The 26,944-nt window shown below is 48.8% G+C and overlaps 1 protein-coding gene across 1 annotated transcript; it reads left to right on the top strand.

Annotated features, from left to right (window-relative positions):
- Nucleotides 1–7,819: 7,819 nt before the first annotated feature.
- Nucleotides 7,820–13,510, top strand: LOC138397352 (keratin, type II cytoskeletal 5). Its single transcript, XM_069491271.1, has 9 exons — nucleotides 7,820–8,469; nucleotides 9,067–9,281; nucleotides 10,064–10,124; nucleotides 10,235–10,330; nucleotides 10,472–10,636; nucleotides 11,001–11,126; nucleotides 11,330–11,550; nucleotides 12,321–12,355; nucleotides 12,830–13,510. Exons 1-9 carry the CDS (start codon nucleotides 7,918–7,920, stop codon nucleotides 13,147–13,149), a joined length of 1,791 nt encoding a protein of 596 aa, XP_069347372.1. The 5' UTR covers nucleotides 7,820–7,917; the 3' UTR covers nucleotides 13,150–13,510.
- Nucleotides 13,511–26,944: the final 13,434 nt, after the last annotated feature.

Below are 26,944 nucleotides of genomic sequence, written 5' to 3'. Positions count from 1 at the left end.
TCTTCCTGGGTAGGGATTGGGGCTTAGAGGTGGTGATCTGGCTAGAAGGAGACAGTGGCGTGGCTGGTCTGTCTCCAAGCTGGTTTGCAGAGGAGCGCACTGTGCTGTTTAGGTGAGATGTCTATTTGAGGTGGCTTTAATGTATGAGCCACTGATGGAGATCATGGAGGTGCCGTGCTCCTCAAGACCCCTCAGCACCACCACTTATGTGCTAGCTGAGAGCACACGGACCAGGAGCAGACAGACCTGGCGTCCAACTCCGGTTTGGGCACGTATTAGCTGTACAACTTTAGAACCTTTTTGAGGTTCACAAAACCGGGATAATATTATAATAGTCCTTAATACCTGTGGATAATGTGAGTAGTGAATAAGATAGTATATGTTAAATCTTAGCACGATGTCAGGCGCATAGCAAGCACTTCAACGAAGGGCCGAAGGAAATCAGGCCGAGTGTCACCAAAAGCAATGAGGCTCCATGTCTCAATGAAATGGGATTAATTTCTTTTCTAAGTGGGGTGGCCTTGTGTAAGGAGCAGGTCATCTCTGAGGCCACTGGGGGCTTGGCTCATCCTAAAGGGTGAAAAATGCCAAATAACTGCACAATAATGTGAATGTACTTAACAATACTGAATTGTACATTTAAGAATGGTTAAGACAATAAATTTTATGTTGTGTGTATTTTGACACAATTTAAAAATATATATGTATATAAACATCGATATTCCTACTTACAAAATTAAACGTTAATGTTATAAAACCAAAAAAAAAAAAAAAGGAAGAAAAATGCCAAATAACTCCCCAGCTGGGTCATTCCATTTCGTGTTCGTGGCCTCCGCTCATCCTGAGCGAAGTGTTGTAGGGGCATGTTTGGGAGTTTTGGCCATAAGTAGTTGTGGGGTTGGGAGAAATGAGAAATGAAGGAATAGCTGAAGTTTGAGCCAAGACCCGCCCCAAGGTGCTAGGGCAGCAGTTGTCAGCGCATTGCAGGCAGCTGGAAGGATGGTCCAAGGAGGCGTCTGGGCCTTTGCCCTGGGCCTGGTGCCGGGGCAGTAGGGAGCTGTGTCAAGTGGTGGTCCCCAAGCTTTGTCCCTGGAGACACGGCACAGAATAACTCCGATCCCCTGGAGTCTTTCCCCAGAGTCTCAGCTGCCCCACCCTGGGTTCTGGCAGTCCAGAGAGGAGAGGGGCTCTCCCAAGGGTCCATCTGTCTGTCCCTACTCCAGGATAGAGGGCCTGCTCCCTCGGGGTTTCTAGAAGACACTGAGGGACATTGCTGAGTGGCATCTAAGACCCACCGTGTTTGCTGCCCTCAGAGCCTGTCCGGAGTCGTCCTCTGCAGTCGCATCATGGTTGTGCGCCGACACCCTGAACATCCGCAGTGGTGGAGACAAGGGCTTTTGGAGCCACACTTGCCTGGGCCCACGTCTAGGCTCCACTGCCTACTGGATACTTATATTCTCTGGACATCAGTTTCCTCCTCTGTGAAATGGACGACAATAGACCCAGCCCATGAGGTTGTGAGGGGTAAAGGAGTTGACATATCCGGAACCCTGCCTGGCACACACCCAGTGCTACCTAACTGCGGCTACTGCGATCATCTTCCATCATGCCACGAAGCACATCCGGCGCACTGACCCAGCTCGTGTTTTGAATTGTTGTGGGATCATGGAGAGTCCAGAGGGAAGGGGCAGAGCCAGCACCAAGCGGGTAGACACAGAGGTGAGGGTGGAGTGGATCCCCTGGCTGCAGGGTGGCCTTGGGGCTGAAAGGCCGTGGGGACCCAGGGACATGTCAACAGAACGAGGAATGATGGGGGCCCTTGAAAACGCCTCAGAGGACATAGATTTGACCAGAGAGCCAGCCAAGGGCAGTGCGGGGCTCTGAACAGGGGCGGATGGAGCCATGCTCGTGTGAGTTCTCCTTCCTCATATCAGTTGGTGGGGTGGGGTGGTCAGCGCCCACAGGCTGGTGGGACCCAGTGGCCTGCTGCAGGCAAATGCCTCAGGGGAAAAGCTCCCTGGAGAGACCAGCCAGCACCAGAAGTTCTCAGGGCTCCACAGTGGAGAGGGAGAGTGGTAAAACCGCCATCACCCACGGCGGTCAGCGGCCAGCAGCCAGCCCCCCGGTGCACTCAGGCCTCGGGAAATGGTCCTCCCAAGGGGACCAACACACGCAGTCTTGGAGTGGGAGACAAACACGGTCTTGCTGGCATCGCAGGGCAATGGGCAGCATGCAGGAGGGGACCAGGACCTGGCCCTGGCTGTCACCCCCTCTGCTGAGGGCTTCACCTCCCTGAACTCAGCCTCTTCCTCTGTGGATGGATCGGGGGTCTGGGTGTTTTCTGAAACCAAGGCAGGCAGGATTCCTTAACCCAGCCTTGGCTCGGCCACCCTGTCACTGCCAAGTGGTGTGGGTTACCGTCCTGGCCTGGTGAGGAGCTCTGGGGAGGAGACCCAGCCCTGTTCTCAGCCCTGGGGTCTGGAGGAGGACATGGGAAGGACACAGGGACACAGCCGAAGTCCAGAAGCACCCAGTGCATGGCGCCCGGCAACGGCTCAGACACGCATGTTGAATGAAGTCCTGGTTCGGTGACTGGCACTAGTGTTCGCGCCTGCTCTCTTTTCTCAGCTGCTTTTCACATTGTGTCTCCCCTGGAAAAAGCCTTACTCTGTTTCCACTAACTCTCGACAGTGATTATTGGTCCAGGTGGACAGTGGGCGAAGTCAGTGGTGGCTTGTGCTTGTGGGACGTGAAGACAGGAGGTGCAAGTGTGTGCGCAGGGTGGGCCTGGGGCCCGCAAGGTGCCGTGTGCCCTGAAGACCATCCACACGCCAAGCACGTTTCCCGAAGATGGCCCTGCGAGAGGCGACATCCCCAGCCTCGACGCCATTGTTTACTTTCTTTTCTCTACCAACATAGCACCACTGTGCACTGACTCGCCCAGGTTAGGAGCTCGCCAAAGCAAAAGGGAAAGCCAGGCGGACGCAGGGCTCTGTCCCCTGTGCCTTGGCCTTCCCTCTCAGGACGAGGAGCAGGTGCACCAAACCCAAACTCTGAGAGAAGGCGGCGCCAGTCTACCTCTGCCGTCCGTCCCTAATTATGCCTGCTGAGGAGGGGACAGACAGGAGCAGGGAGAAAAGGAACATGGGGCAAGTTAGGAATGTGCAAAAAGCTTCCTTCCGTGCCTCTGATCCTGCGAGGCACGACCTGGGTAAACGAGTCGTGTCCCTGCTGCTCCACTGCACAGAAAGGCTGTAAGTTCCCAGAGTCCCAGACACGCATGCCCATGTGTGCCGCCAAAGCAAACCCTGAGAACACAGTAAAAGCCTTTCTTTGCATGTTCCGATGTTAGATTTATACACGTAAAGTGTGAAGGGCAGCGCCTGGCACACGGTAAGTCCTATATAAATGTTTATCTAAAAAGTGAAACCACTGTGTGTGAGAAAGCAAAGCGCAGAGGTTTCTGCTGTATGTCCTTTTTTAGTCCCGCTGACTAATTAAAGTATTTGTTGATTTCCAGCCCATAGTTTCAATCAACCGAGGGGGATTTCAAAGACATTACGATGTCGTTGGCAAAACACCCTTCAAACAAGGGAAGCGCATTCCCAGACTTGCAGGGGCCTGCTGGAGGGAAGCTGTGCTCTTGCCCGCGAGGGCCGATTGCTTGCTGAATCTGAGGGATGGGGGCCAAGCTGCTCCCGAGGCCTCCTGCAGGTCTGCCCTGCCCTTCCTGCTCAGCCCCAGTGAGCTCTCAGCTAAAATTCCAGCTGGCACGGCCCCCTCCCCACCAGTGAGCCCGGGCCCGCCCTTGTCTCCCAGCCCCCAAGGGGGACACTGCAGTGAGAGGTGGGCCACAGGTCCCGGGGCCCAGAACCATTCAAGGGTTTGATTAGGATTAAGACATGGTCCAGAGTGGGGCCATGAGGTTCTGCGCCTGTGCTGTGACCCACAATTTGTGTGAAGCCCTTGCACCGGAAAACTCAACTCCAGAAGGTCACTTGTCACTATGACCCCAATAATGGCAGCAGGGAGCTGCCTGCAAAGCCCGCCTGAGCCAAGGCTGAGTGGTGGCTTTACCTCTGGACATTTGCGTGTCTACCCAGGCCTGTTTTCAGACTTGGACCCGAAAGTCCTAGCGACACTGGGCGGGGTTCCCAGCATTGCAAGGCAGCCTCGGCCGGACTCAGCTGCATGAGGGAGGCATGGTATGTCCAGCTCCCTGGTCCACGGAGGGGCCAATCTCCTGTGTCCCTGAGATCCCAAGAAACCAGCTGAGATCAGATTTGGGGTGGGGGCAGGGTTCCCGCTGGCTTTGGGTGGAGGCAGGAAAATTCTCTCAATTCCTCCCGGAGGCTAGGGCTTTGGGAAGAGTTATCTGGGGCTGGCACAGCACTCTATCCGCCCTGCCCCATCCTGCGAATCTGGCTCCCGGCTCCCCGATGGGGCTGCCAACCACAGCCCAGTGAATAAGGTGACTCAAGCCTCAACTATTGCTCCCCACTTTTTGTGCTGACCACGCAAGGGGTGGAAGGGCTGCAAGGACAGGAACACTGTAGCTTCCTTTCTGTCCTGGAGGAGGGGGCTGGGGGCTGGGGCAGGGCATGGGGGCTACTGGTGAGCTCAGATGCAGAATGCTCGCCAGGCTTGGGGTCGGGGGAGCAGTCTAAGGAAGAAAGAGTCACGAACGCTGTCTCAAAGGGTGCCCGGTTCGCAGTGGACAAGAGACTTGCCCTGTAGGCATGGACCCAGAGACAAAGGCAGATGGGCAGGACTCTGGGACTCAGCATGTGGCTGGAGGAGTCACATAAATATATGGGAATATATATATTAATATTATGTACATAATATATATCATATGCATCTATGTTATACTCTCATGCATAGTATGTATATATAATATGGGGAATTCACATAAAGATCTGGGAAAGGAATGGAGGGAGATGACTTCATATCAGTTCAGTGAAAAGAACATTAGCTGAGTACCTCCAGCGCTCAGGCTGGCTGAGGGCGTGGGCTATGCCAAGCTGTTCCCTAACCTTGGGGACCGTATTTATTATGCCCTATTAAACATATCTTCTATTGAAGACATCCAGATTGGGGTGGAGGCTCTGAGGGGAGAGTCCTGGGCTGGGGTGGCAGGATTTGCCTACTCCTTGCCCCGTGAACCAAAGGTTCTCCCTGCCTGGTGCCTGTGAGTGCTTCCCTGGGAAGCCCTGCCCATGTCCCACTCCCCCACGCCTCTGGGAGGGGGGCTGCCAGTCATCCTACTGCCCCTTCCCTGACGGGGAGAGCAGCAGGGCCAGCTGCCGGAGAGATCGCTTAGCCCTCACTGTGTCTTGCTGATGTGGAAAACAATGCCAGAGAAGAAGCAAGTGGCAAGTCCTGCCAAGCCTAGGTGACTCCCTCGGTGGGGTGGCCGACACACACGCTCGCTGGAGCGCGCTGTAATCGGCTCTTCCCGCCACAGTGGAATTCCAGCCTGGGGTGGGACTGTCCCACCCTGCAGTGGTGCTGGTGCCCGGCGCCCCACAGGGGGCAGCTCCATTATTTATGCCCGTCTACATCTGGCACTGAAGGAGGGCTTGCCCTGCTGCCTGGGGAAGGTTCCCACAGAGCTCGGACAGAGGAGCACCACTTTCCCCTGCCGAGACACCCAAACACTCCCTGCTACAGCTACTCGCCACACACCCACCTTTGGTCCCTGGCACCTGGATCGGAGCTTGGCACACGCTAGTCATTCTCAGACTGGCCAGAATGCATTCCTGTTCTGCCAAGTCCTGTCTCTTCACAACACAGCTGGGAGGAGGGTGAATGGGGAGAAGAGAATGTCCCAGTGTCTGGGGCAGGGAGGGGCTTCCCCGAGGGCAGTGGGGCTCTACCCAGGACCTGTGTGTGTGTGTGGCAGAGGGGACATGCCTTGATAGTGATCTTCCAGGGGAGAGGAGGAACTCCTAAGAGTCCCAGGCACTTGCTTCAGGCTTGAGCCTGTTCTATCAGGAGCTGAGGGGCCCCCAATAATTCTCAGGCCTCCAAGACACTCACATGATCTTCAAAAGGCAACCAAGTGTGCAATTGGTGAGCTCGGTAGAATTCATCTGAGAGTCTCAGAAATTCTCCAGGCAGACAGGCAGCCCAGGCCTCATTGCCCAGGGCCTGTCAGGCCAGCTCTGGCCGTCGGTCTGTCTGACGGGACTCACTGTCAGCTGCTTTCTCACCACAGCCCTCGGGGCAGCAACCACCACCCTGGCTGACCCCGGCAAGTGGAGTCATTTTCCCACAACCTCGGCTTCCTTGTGGCCAACCACAGGCCCAGACTGGAGATTCCTGAGCCTGGGCTGGGTCCTGATTCTTTTTACTCTTGAGGACGGAGCCCCTCAGCCCGAGGCTTGGAACCTGTTCCAAGCCTCTAGCCCTGGCCCACAGAGGCCCCCACAGTTCTTAAGGGCCCGAGCCCTGCTTCTGTTTGGGGAGGCAGAGAGGCGGCCCTATGCAGGTCTGCTGCGGAAAGAGGGGGTGTGGCTGGGGACACCTCACCACAGTCCCCTTCCCCCCACCTGGTAGGACAGCCCCGCAGACAAGTTTGCAGAGGGGATCTCACGGGGCCTCCCTAAAGCGGCTGCCAGGCTCTGTGCCGGCCGCCCGGGCCTGCAAACCTGCGGGGTCTACTCTTTCTGGCTGCACAGTCCATAGTCTCAGAATCCCGTTTTCCATTCCCTTGGCCCCGAAGCAGCCTGGGCTGGGCGCAGAGAGAGCGCAGCCGTTCCCGCTGCGTGGAGCAGGCAGGTTTGCCGTTATAACAGGCCGGCCGGCTCTCAACATGTTTCTGATGAGATTAGAAGCTCCTGCAGGTATGTGTTTGTGGCGGCCTCCAGCCTGTACCAACAGATACGGTGAGTCATTCCTTCCCGTGGAAGAACCAGGAGCTGGCTGCAACGCACCTGGGGGGCTGGAGCCCGCAGAGCAGCTCCCCAGAAGGGAGACACAACTGCCTGCTGAGCCTCAGGGCTTTTCGTAAGGGACCACGCGGGACCCCCGGGTTTGTTCAGCCCCCGCAGGGTCCTGCTCAGGCCGAAGAGCAAGGAAAAGGTCAAAGGGGACAGACAATGCTACGTTAGGAGGAGCTTTGCAAGCAGGGGCGGAGGGCTTCCCACATTCTCTCTCTCTGGAACTTGAGGTCTGGGGGAGCCTGTCTGGTCTGAACCTTGCAGGGGAACCTGCCCAGTGGGCTCTGGGACAGCTGTCCTCCCCAGGAAAGAAAGTGCGCAGGGAAGGACAAAGCGGTTTTTCCCTCTGGCACATACCCAAGGTATCGGGTCGTGGATTGCCTTTCCAAGACGTGAGATCCCTGCAGCAACCTGCCTGGAAAGGTGTGAGAGCACATCACTGCCAGGTGGTGGACGCCTCTGCCCCCACTGACAGCTCCCCTAAGTGGAAGGGCAGATGTCCCATGTGTGCTGTGCTGGGGTCTGTCACCCCTGGTCCTGTAAGGGTCTCCAGGACAGTGGCCGTGGCCCATGCCCCTCACTTCCTGGCACCCTCCTTGGGCTGCTCCCAGCCCGCAGCCCCCATAGTGCAGAGAGACTTGCTGGCAGCATCGCCAACTTGCTGCCAAGAGACCAGTGCTGCAAGGCAAGGTTATTTCTAACTGAGCAGAGCCTGCCAGGAAGAAAGAGTTTGCACCCTGCACTGTGCAGGTGTGACGGGTGAGCTCACAGCTGCCCCCCGGGCATGCCCAGCCCACTTAATCACTCAGCTCGACAGCTCTCCCGCCCAGCCCAGTTCTGGAGGGGATAAAAAGGGGGCATTGCTGCTCCTGGGTAACAGAGCCACCTTCTGCGTCCTGCTGAGCTCTGTTCTCTCCAGCACCTTCCAGCCCACCAGTGCCCGGTTCTCTTGCTCCACGAGGAACGAGCCACCATGTCTCGCCAGTCAAGCGTGTCCTTCCGGAGTGGGGGCAGCCGCTCCTTCAGCGCCGCCTCTGCCATCACCCCATCTGTCTCCCGCACCAGTTTCACCTCTGTGTCCCGGGCTGGGGGTGGCGGTGGTGGCTTCGGCAGGGTCAGCCTTGGGGGTGCTGGTGGAGCGGGTGGCTTTGGCAGCCGGAGCCTCTACAACCTGGGGGGCACCAAGAGGATCTCCATCAGCGCTAGTGGCGGCAGCTTCAGGAATCGATTTGGTGCCGGTGCTGGAGGTGGCTATGGCTTCGGAGGTGGAGCCGGCAGTGGATTCGGTTTTGGCGGTGGAGCTGGTGGTGGCTTTGGGCTCGGTGGTGGAGCTGGCTTTGGAGGTGGCTTTGGTGGCCCTGGCTTCCCCGTGTGCCCCCCTGGAGGAATCCAAGAGGTCACCGTCAACCAGAGTCTCCTGACTCCCCTAAACCTGCAAATCGACCCTGCCATCCAGCGGGTGAGGACTGAGGAGCGAGAGCAGATCAAGACCCTCAACAACAAGTTCGCCTCCTTCATCGACAAGGTGAGACGTGATCTTTTGTAACAAAAAAAGAAAAGAAAAAAAATCGCTGTGAGTCTGGAATAAATGTCAAAAACAGAGGGGAGAGGGAAGGTTTTTTTGTCTTTGTGAAAATAGCTTCATAGTTTGCAGTTACGTGTTTCCATTTTTTTTCTGTGTCCTGGATTTGTGGGCACTTTCTTAATTAGATGGGCAGCTTGGAGGGGACAGTCTTATTTCTTCCCAGTCAGAGGTTACCCCATAAGGGCTCCTTGACTGCTTTTGGACAGAGGGGTGAATTCTGTGCCTTGCGTAACGGGGCTGATTGCAACAGGGAGGCAGACGAGTGCGTTGGCCGCAGCCTGAGTGCCTTTGCAGCCACCACTGCCCTGGGCCACCCAGCCATTCCTAATGCTCTCTGTGCCCTGGACAAGTGTCCTGTATCCCCTAGAAGAGTGAGGTTGGGTGCCTCACTCTGGACCTCCCATCCTGGGCCACAGGGCCAGCTACTGCACATGGGAAAGGTTTGTGGGGGAAGCAGGAGATGGGAGGCCCGTTAGTGAGTTATCACTGAAACATGAAATCCAAATTCCTCCATCTTCAAACTCTGCTCCTCTCCAGGTGCGGTTCCTAGAGCAGCAGAACAAGGTCCTGGACACCAAGTGGACCCTGCTCCAGGAGCAGGGCACCAAGACCGTGAGGCAGAACCTGGAGCCTTTGTTCGAGCAGTACATCAACAACCTCAGGAGGCAGCTGGACAGCATTCTCGGGGAGAGAGGCCGCCTGGACTCGGAGCTGAGGAACATGCAAGACCTGGTGGAGGACTTCAAGAACAAGTGAATTGGGGGTTGAAGATGGGGGGGGTGATAGCTTCTTGGCACCAGAGGGGTGTCATAACCATAACCAGTCTTCTACTTATGCCTTCCCTATGGGCTACAAGTACATACCTTCTATGGATACCTACGATACTAAAACAAAACAACAGGTCCATGTTTAGAAAGTTTCAGCCCTAGGCTCAGCCTCTCTGCAAGGCACTTAGCCAACAGCCAGAGCAACGAGCACTGCACCCTTGGCACTACGTGGTACAACATGCAGTCATGTAACTCTTGCTTTCTGTGCTGTCCTCCCCAGTAAACTCAAAGTACACTGCACAGGCCTTTGGATGGATTCGCCTCAAAGCAGGAAGTGATGATAATAACCCAGCTTGGTGGCTCAAATAATTTCTATACTCTTATGCAGCAGCCACTGAGCGGCTAGTTTTTTGTTCTGTTTCTTTTTTAAAAAAGCCTGTGAAAGCTGAGAAAAGCACTAGAGAAATTGATTAGCTGTGGAGTTGGAGAGAAACAGTATACAGCTTTTCTATAGGAATATTCTTGAAGCAACTGAATTATTGCAATAATAGAATGATTCTCTGGTAGGCAGTTACAGAGAAAGCAAGATCCTCATGGGTAAGGACCTGGCCCAGAGACTCACACTGCCAGTGTCCCCTCCCTCTCTGCCTAGATGGGAGGAACCCCTTCCCACAGGGAAAGCAGCCTCACACTTGACTTTATGCAACAAAGACCCCTCATCTACTCCTCGTCCTCTGACAAACACTTCTCTTCCCTTTCACCGCCAGGTATGAAGATGAAATCAACAAGCGTACCACTGCCGAGAATGAGTTTGTGATGCTTAAGAAGGTGGGTGTGGGTAGGAGAGAACTTGTGGCCTGTGGCCATGCCCTCCTAAGAGCAGAGCTCACTTAGGGCAGGGTGGAAGTGTGTGCGTGCCAACCTCCCTGTTTCCCCAGGACGTGGACGCTGCCTACATGAACAAGGTGGAGCTGGAGGCCAAGGTCGATGCACTGATGGACGAGATCAACTTCATGAAGATGTTCTTTGATGCGGTAAGAAACTTACCTCAATTTTTCAAGCAAGTTTTCAATTATTCTTTTCTCAAGTTGACGTACCACAATGAGTGGAAGATTTGAATGAAACTGACATTGAATAACACAGAATCAGATGACTGATTTCAAATCTCCCCGCAGGAGCTGTCCCAGATGCAAACACATGTCTCTGACACATCTGTGGTCCTCTCCATGGACAACAACCGCAACCTGGACCTGGACAGCATCATCGCTGAGGTCAAGGCCCAGTACGAGGAGATCGCCAACCGCAGCCGGACCGAGGCCGAGTCCTGGTACCAGACCAAGGTGGGTGCTCTGGTGGATGTCTCCTGAGTGAGGGTACGGACACGTGTCTAGGATTGCAGGCCATGGCGACACTAAGGCGGGGGCTCCTGAAACCTGCTAAGGCCTGTTGGGATGAGTTCTGGGAACAGCCTTGTGTGCATTTTCCAAAAATACCCAAGAATCTGAAAACAGACTCTCACTCTGAATCTCACACCGCTATCACACTCTGAATCTCATACCGCTAGGAGAGCCTGAATCAGCCTGAACCAGACCTTAGATAACCATACCACGTGCCACCGCTTGGCAGCTCACGGGCTGCGAACTTTGGGAAGGCGCTTTTCATCCTCATGTAAACAGAACCTTTTCTCTTTTCTGGTGGCATCAGTACGAGGAGCTGCAGCAGACAGCTGGCCGGCACGGCGATGACCTCCGCAACACCAAGCATGAGATCTCTGAGATGAACCGCATGATCCAGAGACTGAGATCTGAGATCGACAATGTCAAGAAGCAGGTAGGGCGAGGCTGAAAGGCAGCAAGGGAGAGGCTTGAGCTCTGAAAGGGAGACCCACAGTGACCAGGACAGATGCACCGGGTTCTCTCCGGGGCTCTAGATAGTTTGGTTTTCCTGACCCAGAATCTCAGAAAGAGACACCTCAGGCCCTGCTCAGCTACCAGTGCCCAGTGTCCCCACTCTTCCCTCCTTCCCCTCTGTAGTGCGCCAACCTGCAGAACGCCATTGCCGATGCCGAGCAGCGTGGGGAGCTGGCGCTCAAGGACGCCAGGAACAAGCTGGCCGAGCTGGAGGACGCCCTGCAGAAGGCCAAGCAGGACATGGCGCGGCTGCTGCGCGAGTACCAGGAGCTGATGAACACCAAGCTGGCCCTGGACGTGGAGATCGCCACCTACCGCAAGCTGCTGGAGGGCGAGGAGTGCAGGTGGGCACACAGAGGCGCCCGGCCTCTCATTGGATAAAGTGAAGCTTCTGCACTGCAGGGCGCACAACACACGTACAAGGGATCGCTGTCTGGTGTGTGATAATGACACGTCATCAGTCTGATTTCAATCTGACACGTGGGCATGCAGCCGGCCTCAACCCTCTTTTCTGGCCTTTTGCTGCACTAGTGTTCTCAGGCCCTGCCTCTGCTCCAGAAAACTAAGAAACTCAACAAACATGTCCTTAACATGCTCCATTTCTGCTTTTGGGCATGTTCTTTTCCCAACCTCAATGTCTGTGCCATACCCATATCCCCCCTTGCCCTCCCCATTCTTCAAGGACCTCCTCCTTCAGGAAGCCTTTCATGATTGCTCCAGCTGAGTTCAACTCACCTGCCTTTGGATTCTCAACATGCTCCATTTTCTTCAATCTTCTGCCACCACTCATTTCTTCCTTTGTCTGAGGCATTTTTGTCCCTGCCGAGTTCTCCCACAGAATGTGAGCTCCTCCCAGGCAAAAACTGCTTTATACATATTCATATTTCCCCGCAACCTCTTACTCATGCCTTCCACGCACTGGGTGGAGGATGATGGGAATTATAATCTGCCTTTGACAACTTGTTTCTAGGTCAATCTCTCTTCATCGGAAAGTCCCTCCAGAAACTCCCTCTAATTTAAGCAGTTTTGTGGGCACACGGATTCCTGGCTTATGAAATGAGCTCTAATCACTACTATGGGAGTTATAATTTAATTTTAATTTTTCCCCTTTCAGGCTGAGCGGAGAAGGAGTTGGACCAGTCAACATCTGTAAGTAACTTTGAACAGTCATTAACAATGACGATAATGGGGGTTATTTGGTGCCAACTCAGAATCCTGCTGTTTCTAGATACCAGAGATGCCCATCCCAGCATACGGTTATTTAACACACATAGTGAAAAGTGGGTGTGGCGGGAAGGACACAGATCAGGACGGGAAGCACTGTCCTGACCGCTCATGTCTTACCTCTTGGATAAGACAATGTGGCCACGCATCCTCCACATCTTGGACCTTGCCCCTGCCTTTCCCTCCCCCGCCCCCAGTACCTAGCACTGTGCCTTGCCCCTTAAGTTCACCAGCATTTTTAGGGACCTTAACTAAATGACTTTGTTCTTCCGGAGCTTGTGTGCTACTCTGTAAAAGGGGGCAGGTATAGTCTCCAACGCCAGCAGGTTCAAATAAGTTGGCCACATAGGATCCACCTGACACACTGATGTCACTGAGTTCTCCCTCTTTTCCTTGCAGCTGTCGTCACAAGCAGCGTCTCCTCTGGCTATGGCAGCGGTGGCGGTGGCTACGGTGGTGGCCTCAGCGGAGGTCTCGGTGGTGGTCTTGGTGGTGGTCTTGGTGGTGGTCTCGGTGGAGGTCTTGGCGGAGGTGGCGGTGGGAGCTACTACTCCAGCAGCAGTGGAGGCTTGGGCAGTGGGCTTAGTGTGGGGGGCTCTGGCTTCAGTGCAGGCAGTGGCCGAGGCCTGGGGGTGGGCTTTGGCAGCGGCGGAGGCAGCAGCTCCAGCGTCAAGTTTGTCTCCACCACCTCCTCCTCCCGGAAGAGCTTCAAGAGCTAAGAGCCTGCTGCAAGACACTGCCTCCCAAGTGCAGCAACCCAGCCCGTGGAGACGGCCTCTTCTAGGCAGTTGCCCCGGCCAAGTTTCCCCTTTTTCTGGAGACTAGTCTAGACCAAGCCTATTGCAGAACCACAATCTTTGGTTCCTGGGAGGGCCCAATCCCCAGTCTCTTGTCTCCCATGTCGCAATTCTATATTCTGCTTCAAATCCGCATTTAGGTCCCCACGTCCTTGATTTAACCAGAATCCAAAGTTTTCTAGTATCTAAACCATCAAAGCAGAATCCCCACCCCAACCCCAAATTTTGTTCTGGTTTCTGACTTCCTCCAGAGTGTGTTCAATAAAATGCTTTTATAATATAAACTATTGTGCAGAATTGTTTTTTCCAGGTCTGCAACCACCCTAGAGACCCCATGAGGGTCGATCTATCCAGATGTGGTTGGTTCCTTTGACAATTTACGGGGAGATGGGATAACCCTGAAGGGAGAGTGGCCATCAGGGGTGGTCTGGACTCTCCAAGAAGCATGAGAGGGGCTGGTAAAGCCTCTGCAACGAAGGAGCTTGTGGAGGGCACTGATGGGAGTGTCTGTTGTACTGCACTTGGGATGGATGTTAGAGCCTTTTGTTGAAGGCAGGCCCATTCAAGGTGGCCCGATTTGCAAGTAACAGCGTAAGTGGGTTTAGGTAAAATTTGTAAATGAAGCGTATGTTTCTTTCAGAACCCAACAGGCCTAAAAGATGTTGTGCCTATTCTACCATTGTGGGTACTGACAGGATCATTTGCTCTTTCTTGACAGTGTCGGGGATGGTTTGCCAAATAATTTCAGGAAGTTAGCTGAGGTGGCAGGACGTTGCTCTATGCGTAGGACAATGGCACACCCTCTTTTTGTGAGCTCCTTTGTGAGTATTTGTATGTCCTGACTGAGTGGTCACATCAATCCCCTTGGAGGATTCATCAGTGTAAATCACATCTGTGCTGCTGGAGAAAGTCAGGTGCATTCAAGGTCTTCTCTGCAAAGACTGCAATGGCAATGCTGTTGAGGTACTCCAGGAAAGGTGTGTTGCATCCCTTCAGAGGTGAAGCTGGCTGGGGCTGAGAGGCTGTTGAAATGGGGAATCAACAGAACGTTATTAGCCAAATCCATAAGAAGAAAATATTTACCAATTGCTGCCTGGGTAAGTCTGTAATTTCAGTGATATTGGGTATCAATATTGATATCAATATTCAATGATATTGGGGCCTTAATGGGTGTGACCAAGGCATTAAGGTTGTGGCAATCCACTGTGAGGCACTGTTCATTCTTCCCAAGTTTAAAAATAGGCCAAACTAGATTGTTGAGGGCAAAACAGTAGATATAATCACCCTTTCTCTAAATAGATTTCTGTCTAATGGGTTCCATTCCTTCTTGGTCCTACTTGAGTTTACCTTGGAGCACGCTAACTATTTTAAAGGGGCCAGGGGAGGCCCACAGGGAACCACTTTGTCAAGCTAATTTGTAAGTGCCAAGGACTTAACTTAGTTTTAATCTATTATTTATTGAGTCAGGCTGTCCGTGCCCACTGTGGTATACTTTAGGAGATGCTATGATCACCAGGAAGTTAGGCAAGTCAGTAGTTCTGATAACTAAGGTGAGGTATACCTGTTTGTTCTCTATTTTGTGTTCAGCAACTTCTCCAAGATTACAGGGGTGCCTTGTTTAAAGTCAGTGGATGCCCAGGTATAAGTGTAATTTGTGCTCCAGCATGGATTGAGGCCATGAAATTTGTCAATTGTATTTCAGCAGATGTGAAAGTAAATTCAGATCTATGTGGTAGGGGCACAAAACCAATCTGCACATCTTTTTTATCTTTTTGGTGTATAAATTCTTTTTGTAAAATTTGGATTTTTAATTACATCAAATTTTGGACTTCTGTATCAGTTTTTTATTTCCTCCCCTTGTTTCCAGGTCTCCCTCCTCCCCAGCCCCCCTTTCTGAATACTTTGGCAAAGGAGGAATTCTCTCTACCCTGGTCGTATTTATAAATTTCATTCTCCAGAAAGCCACAAATCAGTATCATCAGGCTTAAGGGGCTTCCCCATGGAAATAGTTGAATTAACCCCTTGAGTGTGCCATGTGTGTTTTTCCCTATAGCCCAGAGAATGAGGATCTTTTTTTGGCACCAGAGGCATAGGTAGCAATGGCAGCAGCCAGAACATTTTAGAGGGTCCTAGCAAGGCACCTGCTTTTAGAAACGTGGCCTCAGCATGCCACATAGTAACTGCTCTTCCTCCACATGAGTGATCAGCTGGTGGGACCATATATCACACAGGTTATAAATCTTTTGCCTGAGCACTCCACAGAATGAGGGCCAGCACCTGCTTGAGACACACAAGCAATAGTCATAGGGTAAGAGCCACTCCCCTGGACCTAGCATCAGTCCTGGTTTATGCTGGAATCATGAAACACAACTCAATATGAGACACACAGATATGTCTGAGCTGAGACACATGACCCAGGGCCACATTAAGGTGGGCCCCAATCTCACACTCCTGTCTCCAAATGCCAATTATTGAAACCTCTGACTTGGGTCAGTTAAATTTATAAAGAGGCTTGATAAAACTCAGCAAATGCAGCACAAAGCAACACAGCTCAAAGTGCAAGCTTGACAGCGGGCAGCAACACCACTCAAAGAGCCCACTAGCCAGCACACAGCAGCTCTAAAGTGCCTGCTTGCAGGCAAATAGCAGAGCCAAATTGCAAGCCAAAGCAGTACCTATGAAGCAGTATAGTGTTATTTGAAAGTGGACTTGAATTCGTTGTAAATGTATGTTGCAAACTCTAGGGCAACCACTGAAAGAAGGAGTAACAAGAAGTATAATCAATATACTAAGAAAGGAGAGAAAATAGAATCATATAAAATGCTCAATTAAAACCACAAAAAGTGAAAAAAGAATGAAAGACAAAAAAAGGAAGAAAGAACAAGGGCAATAACCAGAAGACAGTAATAAATATGGTAGATATTAATCCAACTAGTAATATATCAATAATTACTTTAAGTGTGAATGGTCTAAATGCTCAATTTAAAGACAGAGATTATCAGAATGGATCAGAAAACAAGAACCAATTATATGTTGTCTATAAGAAACCCACTTTAAACATAAAGACATGATTAAAAGTAAAGAGATGGAGAAAGACATGCCATGCCAACACTAGTCAAAAGAAAGCTGGAGTAGCTGGATTAATTTTGGACAAGACAGACTTCAGAGCAAGGAAAATTATCAAGGATAAAGAGGAGCATTACCTAATGATACAGAGGCTCAATAACAATCCTTAATTCTAAGACATAACAATCTTTAATGTATATGTGCTTAACAATAAAGCATGAAAATATGTGAGGCAAAAACCTACAGAATATCATGGAGAAACAGATGAATCCACTGTTATAGTTGGAGATTTCAAATCCCTCTATTTTTTATTAGAAAATATTTCTATTCATTTTCTATCAGAAAATCAGTAAAGACAGTTGAACTCGATAGCATCATCAATCACCTGAATATAACTCTCATCTTTATCCAAAAAAGAGCAGAACACACATTCTTTTCAAGTTTACGTGGAACATTTACCAAGATAAACTGCATTATGGGGCATAAAACACCACTTAACAAATGTAAAAGAATAGAAATCATACAATGTATGCTCCCAGACCACAATGGAAATAAGCTAGAAATGAATAACAGAAAGATAGATTTAAAATCACAAAATATGTAGGGATAAAACACCATGCTTCCAAATAACACAGGAGTTAAGGAAGAAATCTCAAGGGAAATTTTTAAATATTTTGAATTAAATAAAATGAAAATATAACATATCAAAATTTATGGGATGCAATGAAAGGAGTGTGTAGGGAGAAATTTATACCAGTGAATGTATATAATAGAAACGAAGAAAGACCTAAAATCAATAATCTAAGTTCCACCTTTGAAAGTAGAATAAAAATAGTAAATTAAATTCAAAGTAAGCAGAAGAAAAGAAATAATAAAAATTAGAGCAGAAATTAATGAAATTAAAAATATGAAATTAACAGAGAAAGTCAATGAAATTAAAAGCCATTTCTTTGAAAAGATCAATAAAATTGATAGGCTTCTAACCAGGCTAAGAAAAAAAGAGAAAGGACACAATTTATCAATATCAGAAATGAATGAATAGACATCACTATAGACTCTATGGGCATTAAAAGGATAATAAAGAAATACTATAAACAACTGTATGCCCACAAATTTGATAACCTAAATGAAATGGGCCAATTGCTTGAAAGACACAATCTGCTAAAACTCACACAAGAAGAAATAAATTCAATAGGACTGTATCTATTAAGGAAGTTGAATCAATAATGAATAACTTTCCAAAACAGAAAGTACCAGGCTTGGATGGGTTCACTGGTGAATTCTGCTAAACATTTGAGGAAGAAATTGTTCCAATTCTCTACAATTTCTTCCAGAAGATAGAAGCACAGGAAATACTTCCTAACGCATTCTACAAAGCCAGTATCACTCTAATACCAAAACTAGAAAAAGATATTAGAAGTACAAAAAACCACAGATCATTATCTCTCACAAGCATAGATGCAAAAATCCCCCACAAAATATTAGCAAATCACATCTAACAATGTATAAAAATAATTATACACCATGACCAGGTGGGATTTATCCCAGGTACGTAAGGTTGGTTCAACATTTGAAAATCACTTAATACAATCCATCACAAAATAAGCTAAAAAATCACACAATTATATCAATAGGTACAGAAAAAGCATTTCACAGAATTTAACACCATTCATAATAAAAACTCTTAGCAAGGTTGGAGTAGAGGGGAACTTCCTCAACTTGATAAAGAACATCTTCAAAAAACCTACAGCTAACATCATACTTAATGGTGTAATGAGGAACAGGCAAGGGTATCCCTTCTCATCACTCCTTCTCAAAATCAACTAGAAGTCCTAGTTAGTGCAATATGACAATAAAAGGAAATAAAAGGTATACAAATTGGGTGGGAACAAATAAAACTTTGTATCACATGACATGATTGTCTATGTAGAAAAAAGATTCAACCAAAAAACTCATGAAACTAACAAGGGATTATAGCAAGATTGCACGACACAAGGTTAATATACAAAAGACAATCATTTTCCTGTATACCAGCAATGAACAATTAGAACTTGAAACTAAAAACATGATACCTTACATTAGCACCTCCAAAAATGAAATAGTTGGTATAAATCTAACAAAATATGTACAGATCTACATGAAGAAAACATAAAACTCTAATGAAAGAAATTAAATAACTAAATAAATGGAGAAATATTCCATGTTCAAGGATAGGAAGACTCAATATTGTCAAGCTGTCAGTTCTTCCAAACTTGATCTATAGATTCAATGTAACCCCAATCAAAACCCCAGAAAGTTATTTTGTGTATATAAAAAATCTGATTCTAAAGTCTTATAAAGACGCAAAAGACATAAAATGCCCAATGCAATATTGAAGAAGAACAAAGTCAGAGGACTGACAATACCTGGCTTCAAGACTTACTATGAATCTACAGTAATCAAGACAGTGTTTTATTGGGGAAAGAATTGATGAATAGATCAATAGAACATAATAGAAAGCCCAGAATTAGACCCACACAAATATAGTCAGCTAGTCCTTGACAAAGGAGCAAAGGCAATACAGTGAAGCAAAGATAGTCTTTTCAACAAATGGTACTGAACAACTGAATATTCACATGCCAAAAAAAAAAAAAAAAAAAAAAAAAATTGAACACAGAGCTAACACTCTCCTCAAAAATTAATTCAAAATTGAACATACCCATAAATGTAGGCCGGGCGCGGTGGCTCACGCCTGTAATCCTAGCACTCTGGGAGGCCGAGGCGGGTGGATTGCTCAAGGTCAGGAGTTCGAGACCAGCCTGAGCGAGACCCCGTCTCTACTAAAAATAGAAAGACATTATATGGACACCTAAAAATCTATATAGAAAAAATTAGCCGGGCATAGTGGCGCATGCCTGTAGTCCCAGCTACTCGGGAGGCTGAGGCAGTAGGATCGCTTAAGCCCAGGAGTTTGAGGTTGCTGTGAGCTAAGCTGACGCCACGGCACTCACTCTAGCCTGGGCAACAAAGTGAGACTCTGTCTCAACAAAAAAAAAAAAAAAAAAAAAAACAAAATTGAACATACCCATAAATGTAAAATGTAAAACTACGAAATTCCTAGAAGGTAACACTGGAGAAAACCTAGATGACATTGGGTATGGTGATGACTTTTTAGATACAACACCAAAGGCATGATCTACAAAAGAAATAATTTACATTCTGGACTTCATTTCAATTAAAACTTCTACTCTTCAAAAGGTACTGTCAAGAGAATAACAAATCAAGCCACAGACTGGAAGAAAATATTGGCAAAAACATATCTGATAAAGTACTGTTATCCAAACTGTATAAAGAATAAAATATAATTTCATATCATTAAAATTCAGCAATAAGAAACAAACCATCCAATTATAAAATGGGTCAAAGTCCCTAACAGACACATCACCAAAGAAGATACACAGATGTCAAATAAGCATGTGAAAAGCTGTAAAATATTACATCATCAGGGAGATGCAAATTAAAGTAACAATGAGATACCACTAAATATCTATTAGAGTAGCCAAAATCTAGAACACCGACAACATCAAATGCTGGCAAGGATGTGGAGCAACAAGGACTCTAATTCATTGCTCATGGGAATGCAAAATGGTATAGCCACTTTGGAAGACGGTTTGGCAGTTTCTTACAAAACTACACGTACTCTTACCATATGATCCAGCAATTGCACTCCTTGGTATTTACTCAAATGAGTTGAGAACTTATGCTCTCACAGAAGCTTGCACATGCATATTTACAGTAAGTTTATTCCTAATTGCCAAAACTTGGAAGCAACCAAGATGTCCTTCAGTAGGCAAATGAATAAACATCTGTGGCCCATCCAGACAATGAAATATTATTCAGCACTAAAAAGTAATGAGCTATCAAGCCATAAAAAGATACAGAGGAAACTTATACACACATTACTAAGTGAAAGAAGCCAATCTGAAAAGGCTGCATACCATACAATTCCAACTATATGACATTCTGTAAAAAACAAAACTACCGAGATAGTAAAAAGATCAGTGGTTGCCAATGGTTACGAGAGAAGAAGGGATGAATAAACAGAGCACAGAGGATATTTAAGGCAGTGAAACTGTTCTGTATACTATTAATATAATGGTGGATATGTGTCATTATGCATTTTTCAAGACCCATAGAATTTACAACACCAAAAGTGAACTCTGAGGTGAACTATGGACTTTGAGTAATAATGGCGCATCCATGTAGGTTCATCAATCATAACAAATGTCCCACTCTGGTGGAGGATGTTGATAACAGGGAGGCTACACATGTGCGGGGGCAGGGGTATATGGTACCTCTCTGGACCTTTGCTCAAGTTTGCCATGAATCTAAAGTTGTTCTAAAAAGTAAAGTCTCTTTTTTACAATGGTACAACTACTTTGGAAAACTAATATACATTTACGCTTGATGCAGTAATTCCATTTCCAGGTGTTTATTTAAGCAAAAGTAAGGCATATGTCCACAGAACTATGTTTATAATTGCTTTCTTGAAGGCAATCCCAAACTGGAAATACCCCAGGAACTCATTAGCAGGAATGGATAAACAAACTGTGGTATAGTCATACAATGGCACACCATTCATCCACTAACACTCACAACAACCTGGATGAACCTCAAAAACAATTTTTGAGTAAAAAATGCCAGACACACAAAAAAGTACATATACACATTTTATATATATATATATATATATATATATATATATACACACACACACATATATATGTACATGGTATATACTGTATGCTTCCTTGGTGGAAAAATCAAAACAGTGTTTTCTTGGGGCAGTGGGATTCATAGGAAAGGGGCACGAAGGAATTCTCTGGAGTAATGGGGATACTCTATATCTTAATAATGTGTGGGTTATAGAGGTGCCTATATTTGTCAAAATAGATTGAACTCTACACTTAAGATCTGTGCATTTATACTTCAATAAACAAAATTCTCTTTTTTTTTTTTTTTTTTTTTTGAAAAAAAGAAAAACTATTTCACTTTTCCAGTTTCTGTCGTGGAGATAGGAAGGAAAGGAGTGTGTTGGAAATGGAACCTGGAATGGCCAATCCACAATCTCTGCCACGGGATCCAGACTTCCCTAGTCATGCTGCGTGTTCTTGTGTCTATCTGGAAAAATCCAGGCTCTTTTCCTGAAGCTGCTGAGGGGAGGCCAGAGCAAAGGAGAGAGAAAGTCAATTTAGCAGCTCCCCTGAGGCCTCACTTGCAGCATTAGTTCCACAGACTTGTGCCAGAGCATCAACGATCTGTCACTAATCCCAACCCTAGGCTTAAAGTGAGATTATAAGGGATGAACAGACAGAGGTAGTCACAACAGCCAGGAAATCTCAGAGGAGACAGAGGCTTGTTTGCTCTCTACAGTATTTGTACTCTAAGAGTCAAATGATTTGGAGATAAATTTTAGGGGTAGGAATTACTCCAAAGCAGTCCAAATTTGGGGGAGTTACCCAAGATATCACGATTAACAAGATATTTCCCCTTTACTGACATAAAGGGAGGTGAGCCATGGGCAGAGGTAGTCAGACATCCTGCTATCGGGCTGCACGCAGCCCATCACCTGCATAGTCTAAGCCAGGTGCCTAGTGTATGTCTTTGGGGGATTGTTGGAGTAATTTTCCCCAACTGCACTTAAAAAAAATGACACAGTATTGTACAGCAGGCCCTGCAGCGGTGAGGAAGTGGAAACCAGTAGCTCCAAGTGGAGACAGGATGAGAAGGGAGGTGGGGACCTGAGGAGGCAGTGCAGAGAGGAAAAAACCAGTTGCTGGTGACTCTTCTTGGAGATTTTACTGTCCCTCTGGAGCTCCCTTCCACCCCGTCCTTGCCGAGGACCTCGGGCACGTGACGGCAGAACCCTCACCCTCACCTGTGCCTTTACCCTGCTCGCCCAGGCTGGCCCCAGCTGATCCTGTGTCCAGCCCACCCCTTTCCCACCTCCCGTCTTCTCTAAAGCAACTCTTTTCACCCTGCCATCACTTCCTGCCTCAGATCACCAAATGTGCCTTCACAGGACACACATCGCTCCTCCTCAGGGGTCCCCACACTGGCCAGGAAAGCCGAGGGTTGTCCCCTTCCTCCAGACGTGCCCTTCAGAGCCCAGCCCAATCACACACTCTCAGGGACTCAGACATCCCAATGCACCTACCTGCCCCAGCACGGACTGGGCGAGTCAAGAAGAGCTGAGCGCTTTCAAAGTGTGATGCTCCGTAACTAGGTTTTATAGGAAAACGTACCAAAATCGGTTTACAAGGGAACGATCAGAGTGATTTCATGTCCCTCGAAGCACAGGACACGCATGGATCCTGCAGGCTAGTGAGTGTCCCAGTTCACACCCTGTCACGTTCTACATCTCACAGCTGAAGGGGCAGCCGCGGTGCTTCCCTTTGCCCCCTCAAGTCTGTGAGGACGAGGCTCTTGACACATCCCCTCTGGATTTGTGACCACAGTTCCAGAGGCAGACCAGTGCTCCAGCATCGTGTTAAGTACTGGGGAAAATGTTCTTTCGGTGCCCTCTGGTCTCCACGACCGTCCTGAGGTCCCACAGGAAAATGGAGCTGTCAGAGACTTCCTGCAGCTGCAGAGAGAGCCACTCAGGGATCGTGTCCAGATACGCAGCCTGTTGCAGTGTTCTCTGTGAAAAATGCGTGGCCCGTGTGTGAAAATTGAAAAACACAAAGGAAGCTCTACTGTTAAGTGCATATTACATGTTCACAAACAACCTAGGTACCAAGCAATGCGATTCTGAGAGTTTCAGTCCTTATGAACCACTCTCCCGCAGGAGGCTGCACTTTCCACCCGAGCCTCGGCGCTGCTATCTGTGTCCCTTACACGTGCAGTTGCACCTGTTTTTCTTTCAGTGGGTGCTCCCTAGGGAAGAACTGGGTCTGTGGGATTCTCTCTGAACAGCATCATCCTGAGCTGTGGCTTGCAGGATTAGGCACTTAGTCTTAAGCTTTTGATGATGATGACAATAGCCTAGCCCTCATTCCCGGTGGCCAGCTCCACCCAGGGAGGCAGACAGCAGGCAAATCCTCATGAGGCAGACTTTCCATGAGCTCAGGCTGCAGGGGTGCCCTCTGCCATTTCTCCACGCTGGGAACAATTCCAGAAGTGCAGGTTAACCCCTGAGCCTACAACAAAGGCATTCTACACACGACGGCAGTCAGAGATGGCTTCCGGCCGAAGCTCTCCTGGCAGGGAGAAGAGGCTGGCTTCAGCAGCCTGCCGGGGAGGAGGTCGCTGTCACTCCAGTTACTCACCTGCTTGCTTCTGTTTCTCTCACATAGTTGCCTAAACTAACACCCTTTGTTCTAATCTTATTATGAGGTTCATGCCTTCACCACCCGGCTCCTCTGGGAAAACAGAACTGCCCTGGGCTCCACTGCTGGATGTGATCCAGGGATTTCATCTGAAAAGCCAGTTCTCTAACCACCCAGGAAGCCCCCACTGCCTATGAACACTACCCTCTCGGGGAGGATAAAGCAGAGGCCAGAGGGGAGAGGACCAGCTGGACTCTGGGGGAGGGAGGAAGCAGGGCTCAGCCCGGGATGGCAGTCTGAGAGTGGGCTGGGAAACACCCTGATAAAGAAGGACATAGAAAATCAAGGGCAAATGAACCAAGTACAAACTTGACCCTTTAAAGGTGGTGGGGCTGGGGAGAAGTGGAATCAGAAACAGATCTGTGGGGGAGTGGGGGTTCCTCCTCCCCAGCTCCCCCTCCATTGTCTTAGATGCCCTCATCACCTCTCTTGGGTCTTCCCACTGACCTCACGCCACCAGGTTACTGGAATTGGTCCCCAAAGCATTCCCTGCAGATGGTGATGGGGATTAAAGCTCTTTGTGTGTGTGTGTGTGTGTGTGTGTGTGAATGTCTTATAAATACTTGTGTCAGGAAATTAAACATGATACTTTACACTGCTGGTGGTGTCTGGTGCACAAGCCAAGCCTGGGATTGGGTAAGATGTTGAAGTTAACCCATCCTCTGATAGGCTAAATGGTTGAGTGTGAGATCTCTGCTGTGATTAAATTACATTCTTCATTCAGGGAAGAGTTCACCCTCACAATAAAAAAGATATAAAATCAATACTAAAAGAGGAACTGATGAGGTCCCCTGTGCTGGCTGGTGGCAATCTGTCCCTGTGTGCACAACCCAGAGGACAGCGTGAGACCCAGCAGAGGGTGAGCAGGGAACCGTGACCGGAGACCAGGGAGAGCAGCCTGCCAGCCTCCTGCCAAGGACTCTCTCCAACCACCTTTCCTTCCAGCCGCTCAGACAACAGGCTGCCTTCCCCGGAGCGGAAATCCTGTCTGCCTGTGCTGCTGCTCGGAGGAGCGCCTGCAGCTTGCGCATCGCTCTTCTGCCTCTGTGGCGCTACACAGCCTGGGGAGCCAGGGCGAATCTCTCCGCACAGCTTCCTAGGTCCTTACTCAGGTGGCACAAGCCGGAAATGCTGGTTTCATTTCCCTCTCCGTCCTCCCCGTGGCCCCCCTGCTGCCACATACCCAGGTATTGCACCTGTGTTCCAGCTCTTGAAGCTTCTCATAGATCCCTGCATACCACACATTCTCCTATTTCCCTGTAAGAATAATATTTGCTCATCTTCATTGAGACCAGACGTGCCAGACACTGTGCTAAGACCGTCACATAAATTATCTCATTTGAGCCTCACAACGACACTCTGGGGTTAGTGCTGTCTTCGCCCACAGTTTACAGGTGTGGAAACAAAGCACAAAGGGATTAAGTATTTTCACAAGGACACCTGGGAGCTTGGTCAGGAGCCTGAGCACTCTGACTCCAGAGCCAATGCTCTTAACCAGGGGTTGGCAAATGTTTTTTTAAAGGGACAAATAGTGAATAGTTTAGGCTTTGGGAGTCGTACAAGCTCTGTTGCAGCTACTGAACCCTGCTGTTGTAGTGTGAAAGCAGCCGTAGACACTGCGCATCGGCACAGACACAGGACATTGGGCAAATGAATGTTGCTCCCACCTGACTTGCCAACCTTCTTACCCATTGCAGCATCACCCGTGCCAAGCCTAAACCCTCTATCCCAAGAGAGTGGAGCAGATCAGAGCACATACCATGAGAAGGAACACTTCTTTCCCAGAACTGGGTGGAAGCACATTCTTGGTCAACCATTGTGCAACCAGGGTGGAGGGAGGGGAGCTGCTTCCGTTGTCTGGAGAAGGTACCTCTTTCCACCAGACGCTGAGTTAGCACCTCATTTGGATGGGGAACACCCAGCCCTCCTGAATGCCTTGTCCCCCAGAATGTTGGGGAGATGGCAGTGCTGTTACAATGGTGATGAGAGCTGTCCTCAGGCTCATCTGAATGTGAGAGTCTGTCTTTCCTCTTATGCTTGCTCATTTAAGCATATGTTCTCATGGAATAACATACCCACAGTTGCCTCAGTTCTCCTCATACACAGTACTTAATGCATGGACTGTAAAAAAATGAACTTCATTCACCTCTAAACCAAGCACCACTCTCATTTGACAGCCTGAAAAGGTGTATAGGGAATTAACATTTCAAGTACCAAGATTAGAAATAAAAATATGGAATTTACTTGTGACATCGTCACACTTGTAAGGGCACATTTTTATGACTCACTGCTTCTATATGCCCCTCAACTTTCCGTACATGCCCCATTAAACTGTCTGGTTCTGGATTCTCTAAGAAATGTCAAAATCTGTGGGAATAAAAATTCTGTGGATTCCTTAATGATTTTTGTCCTATTCATCTTAGACCTTTAAATTAAGCTCTAAGTAAATGTTCCAAAACAGCAGGGAGAAGGGTGTCTTTGAATTTCACTGAACAGGCAGATTAACATGAGAATAAGCTCAATGGCAAAGTGAACCCTGGGGAGGGAGGTGCCAGCATGGGCAGAAAGTCCTTGCAGAAGTCAGGTCTGTGGGCAGAGGCATCTTGGGCAATGTCCTCTCCTGTGTTCTCTCAGGAGAGTGCCAAGTGGGCAGCGTATCACACAGGAAAGAGAGCAAAGGCCATCCTTCCAGTGTAGGAGCTCAACTACTCTGTCCCTCCTACCTTACCAAGAATGGTGTTATCCCCATAGTAGCCCCATGCCCATGCCCAGGCCACCAGGAAGGACAGCGAGGAGCCCCAGGAGAACTGGTTCGAACGTGGGGAGCAGACACAGCAGGCCACTTCTTGCTCAGGCCTCGGGCAAATGCCAGTGCGCCGCAGGGAGACTCCCACTGGCATGGGAGGGGTGGTGCCAGACAAGCAGAAAGCCTGTGTGGGAAGGGGGCACACAGGGAGTGCCTGATGAAGCACAGGGAAGGGACAATTATCACAGATCAGCTCCTTTTCTCCTTTGTTTGAGGACATGACTAATTCATGACTTCAGTGAATTTACATCCAGGCGTATTGTGTGAGGATCAAGTCAAGGCTGGAAGGCAGGAGAATTTCTCCATGACTAAAGGAATCCAAAAAGCACTCTTAGTATTTCATACCTTTCTAGAAACTGTGGGTGATCTCATCGTGCGTAAAGCCCAGCCCTTCCCGATGTGCAAGCTCACCTTCCAGGACTGAGCCCAGCCCAGGCTCACCACATATAAACTGCTGCCCGGAGCTCGCCTCACA

This window comes from Eulemur rufifrons, chromosome 16 (genome assembly GCF_041146395.1).
Source record: "Eulemur rufifrons isolate Redbay chromosome 16, OSU_ERuf_1, whole genome shotgun sequence".
Lineage (NCBI taxonomy): Eukaryota > Metazoa > Chordata > Mammalia > Primates > Lemuridae > Eulemur > Eulemur rufifrons.
Note: the sequence above shows the minus strand (reverse complement) of the source record. Positions and strands in the feature narration are given on the sequence as shown.

Excerpts from the sequence above, each read along its gene's own strand:
- LOC138397352 (XM_069491271.1), top strand. The coding sequence starts at position 7,918 with ATGTCTCGCCAGTCAAGCGTGTCCTTCCGGAGTGGGGGCAGCCGCTCC. Across the intron at positions 8,470-9,066 it reads TCGCCTCCTTCATCGACAAG|GTGCGGTTCCTAGAGCAGCA; the intron begins GTGAGACGTGAT and ends GCTCCTCTCCAG. Across the intron at positions 11,551-12,320 it reads CTGGAGGGCGAGGAGTGCAG|GCTGAGCGGAGAAGGAGTTG; the intron begins GTGGGCACACAG and ends TTCCCCTTTCAG.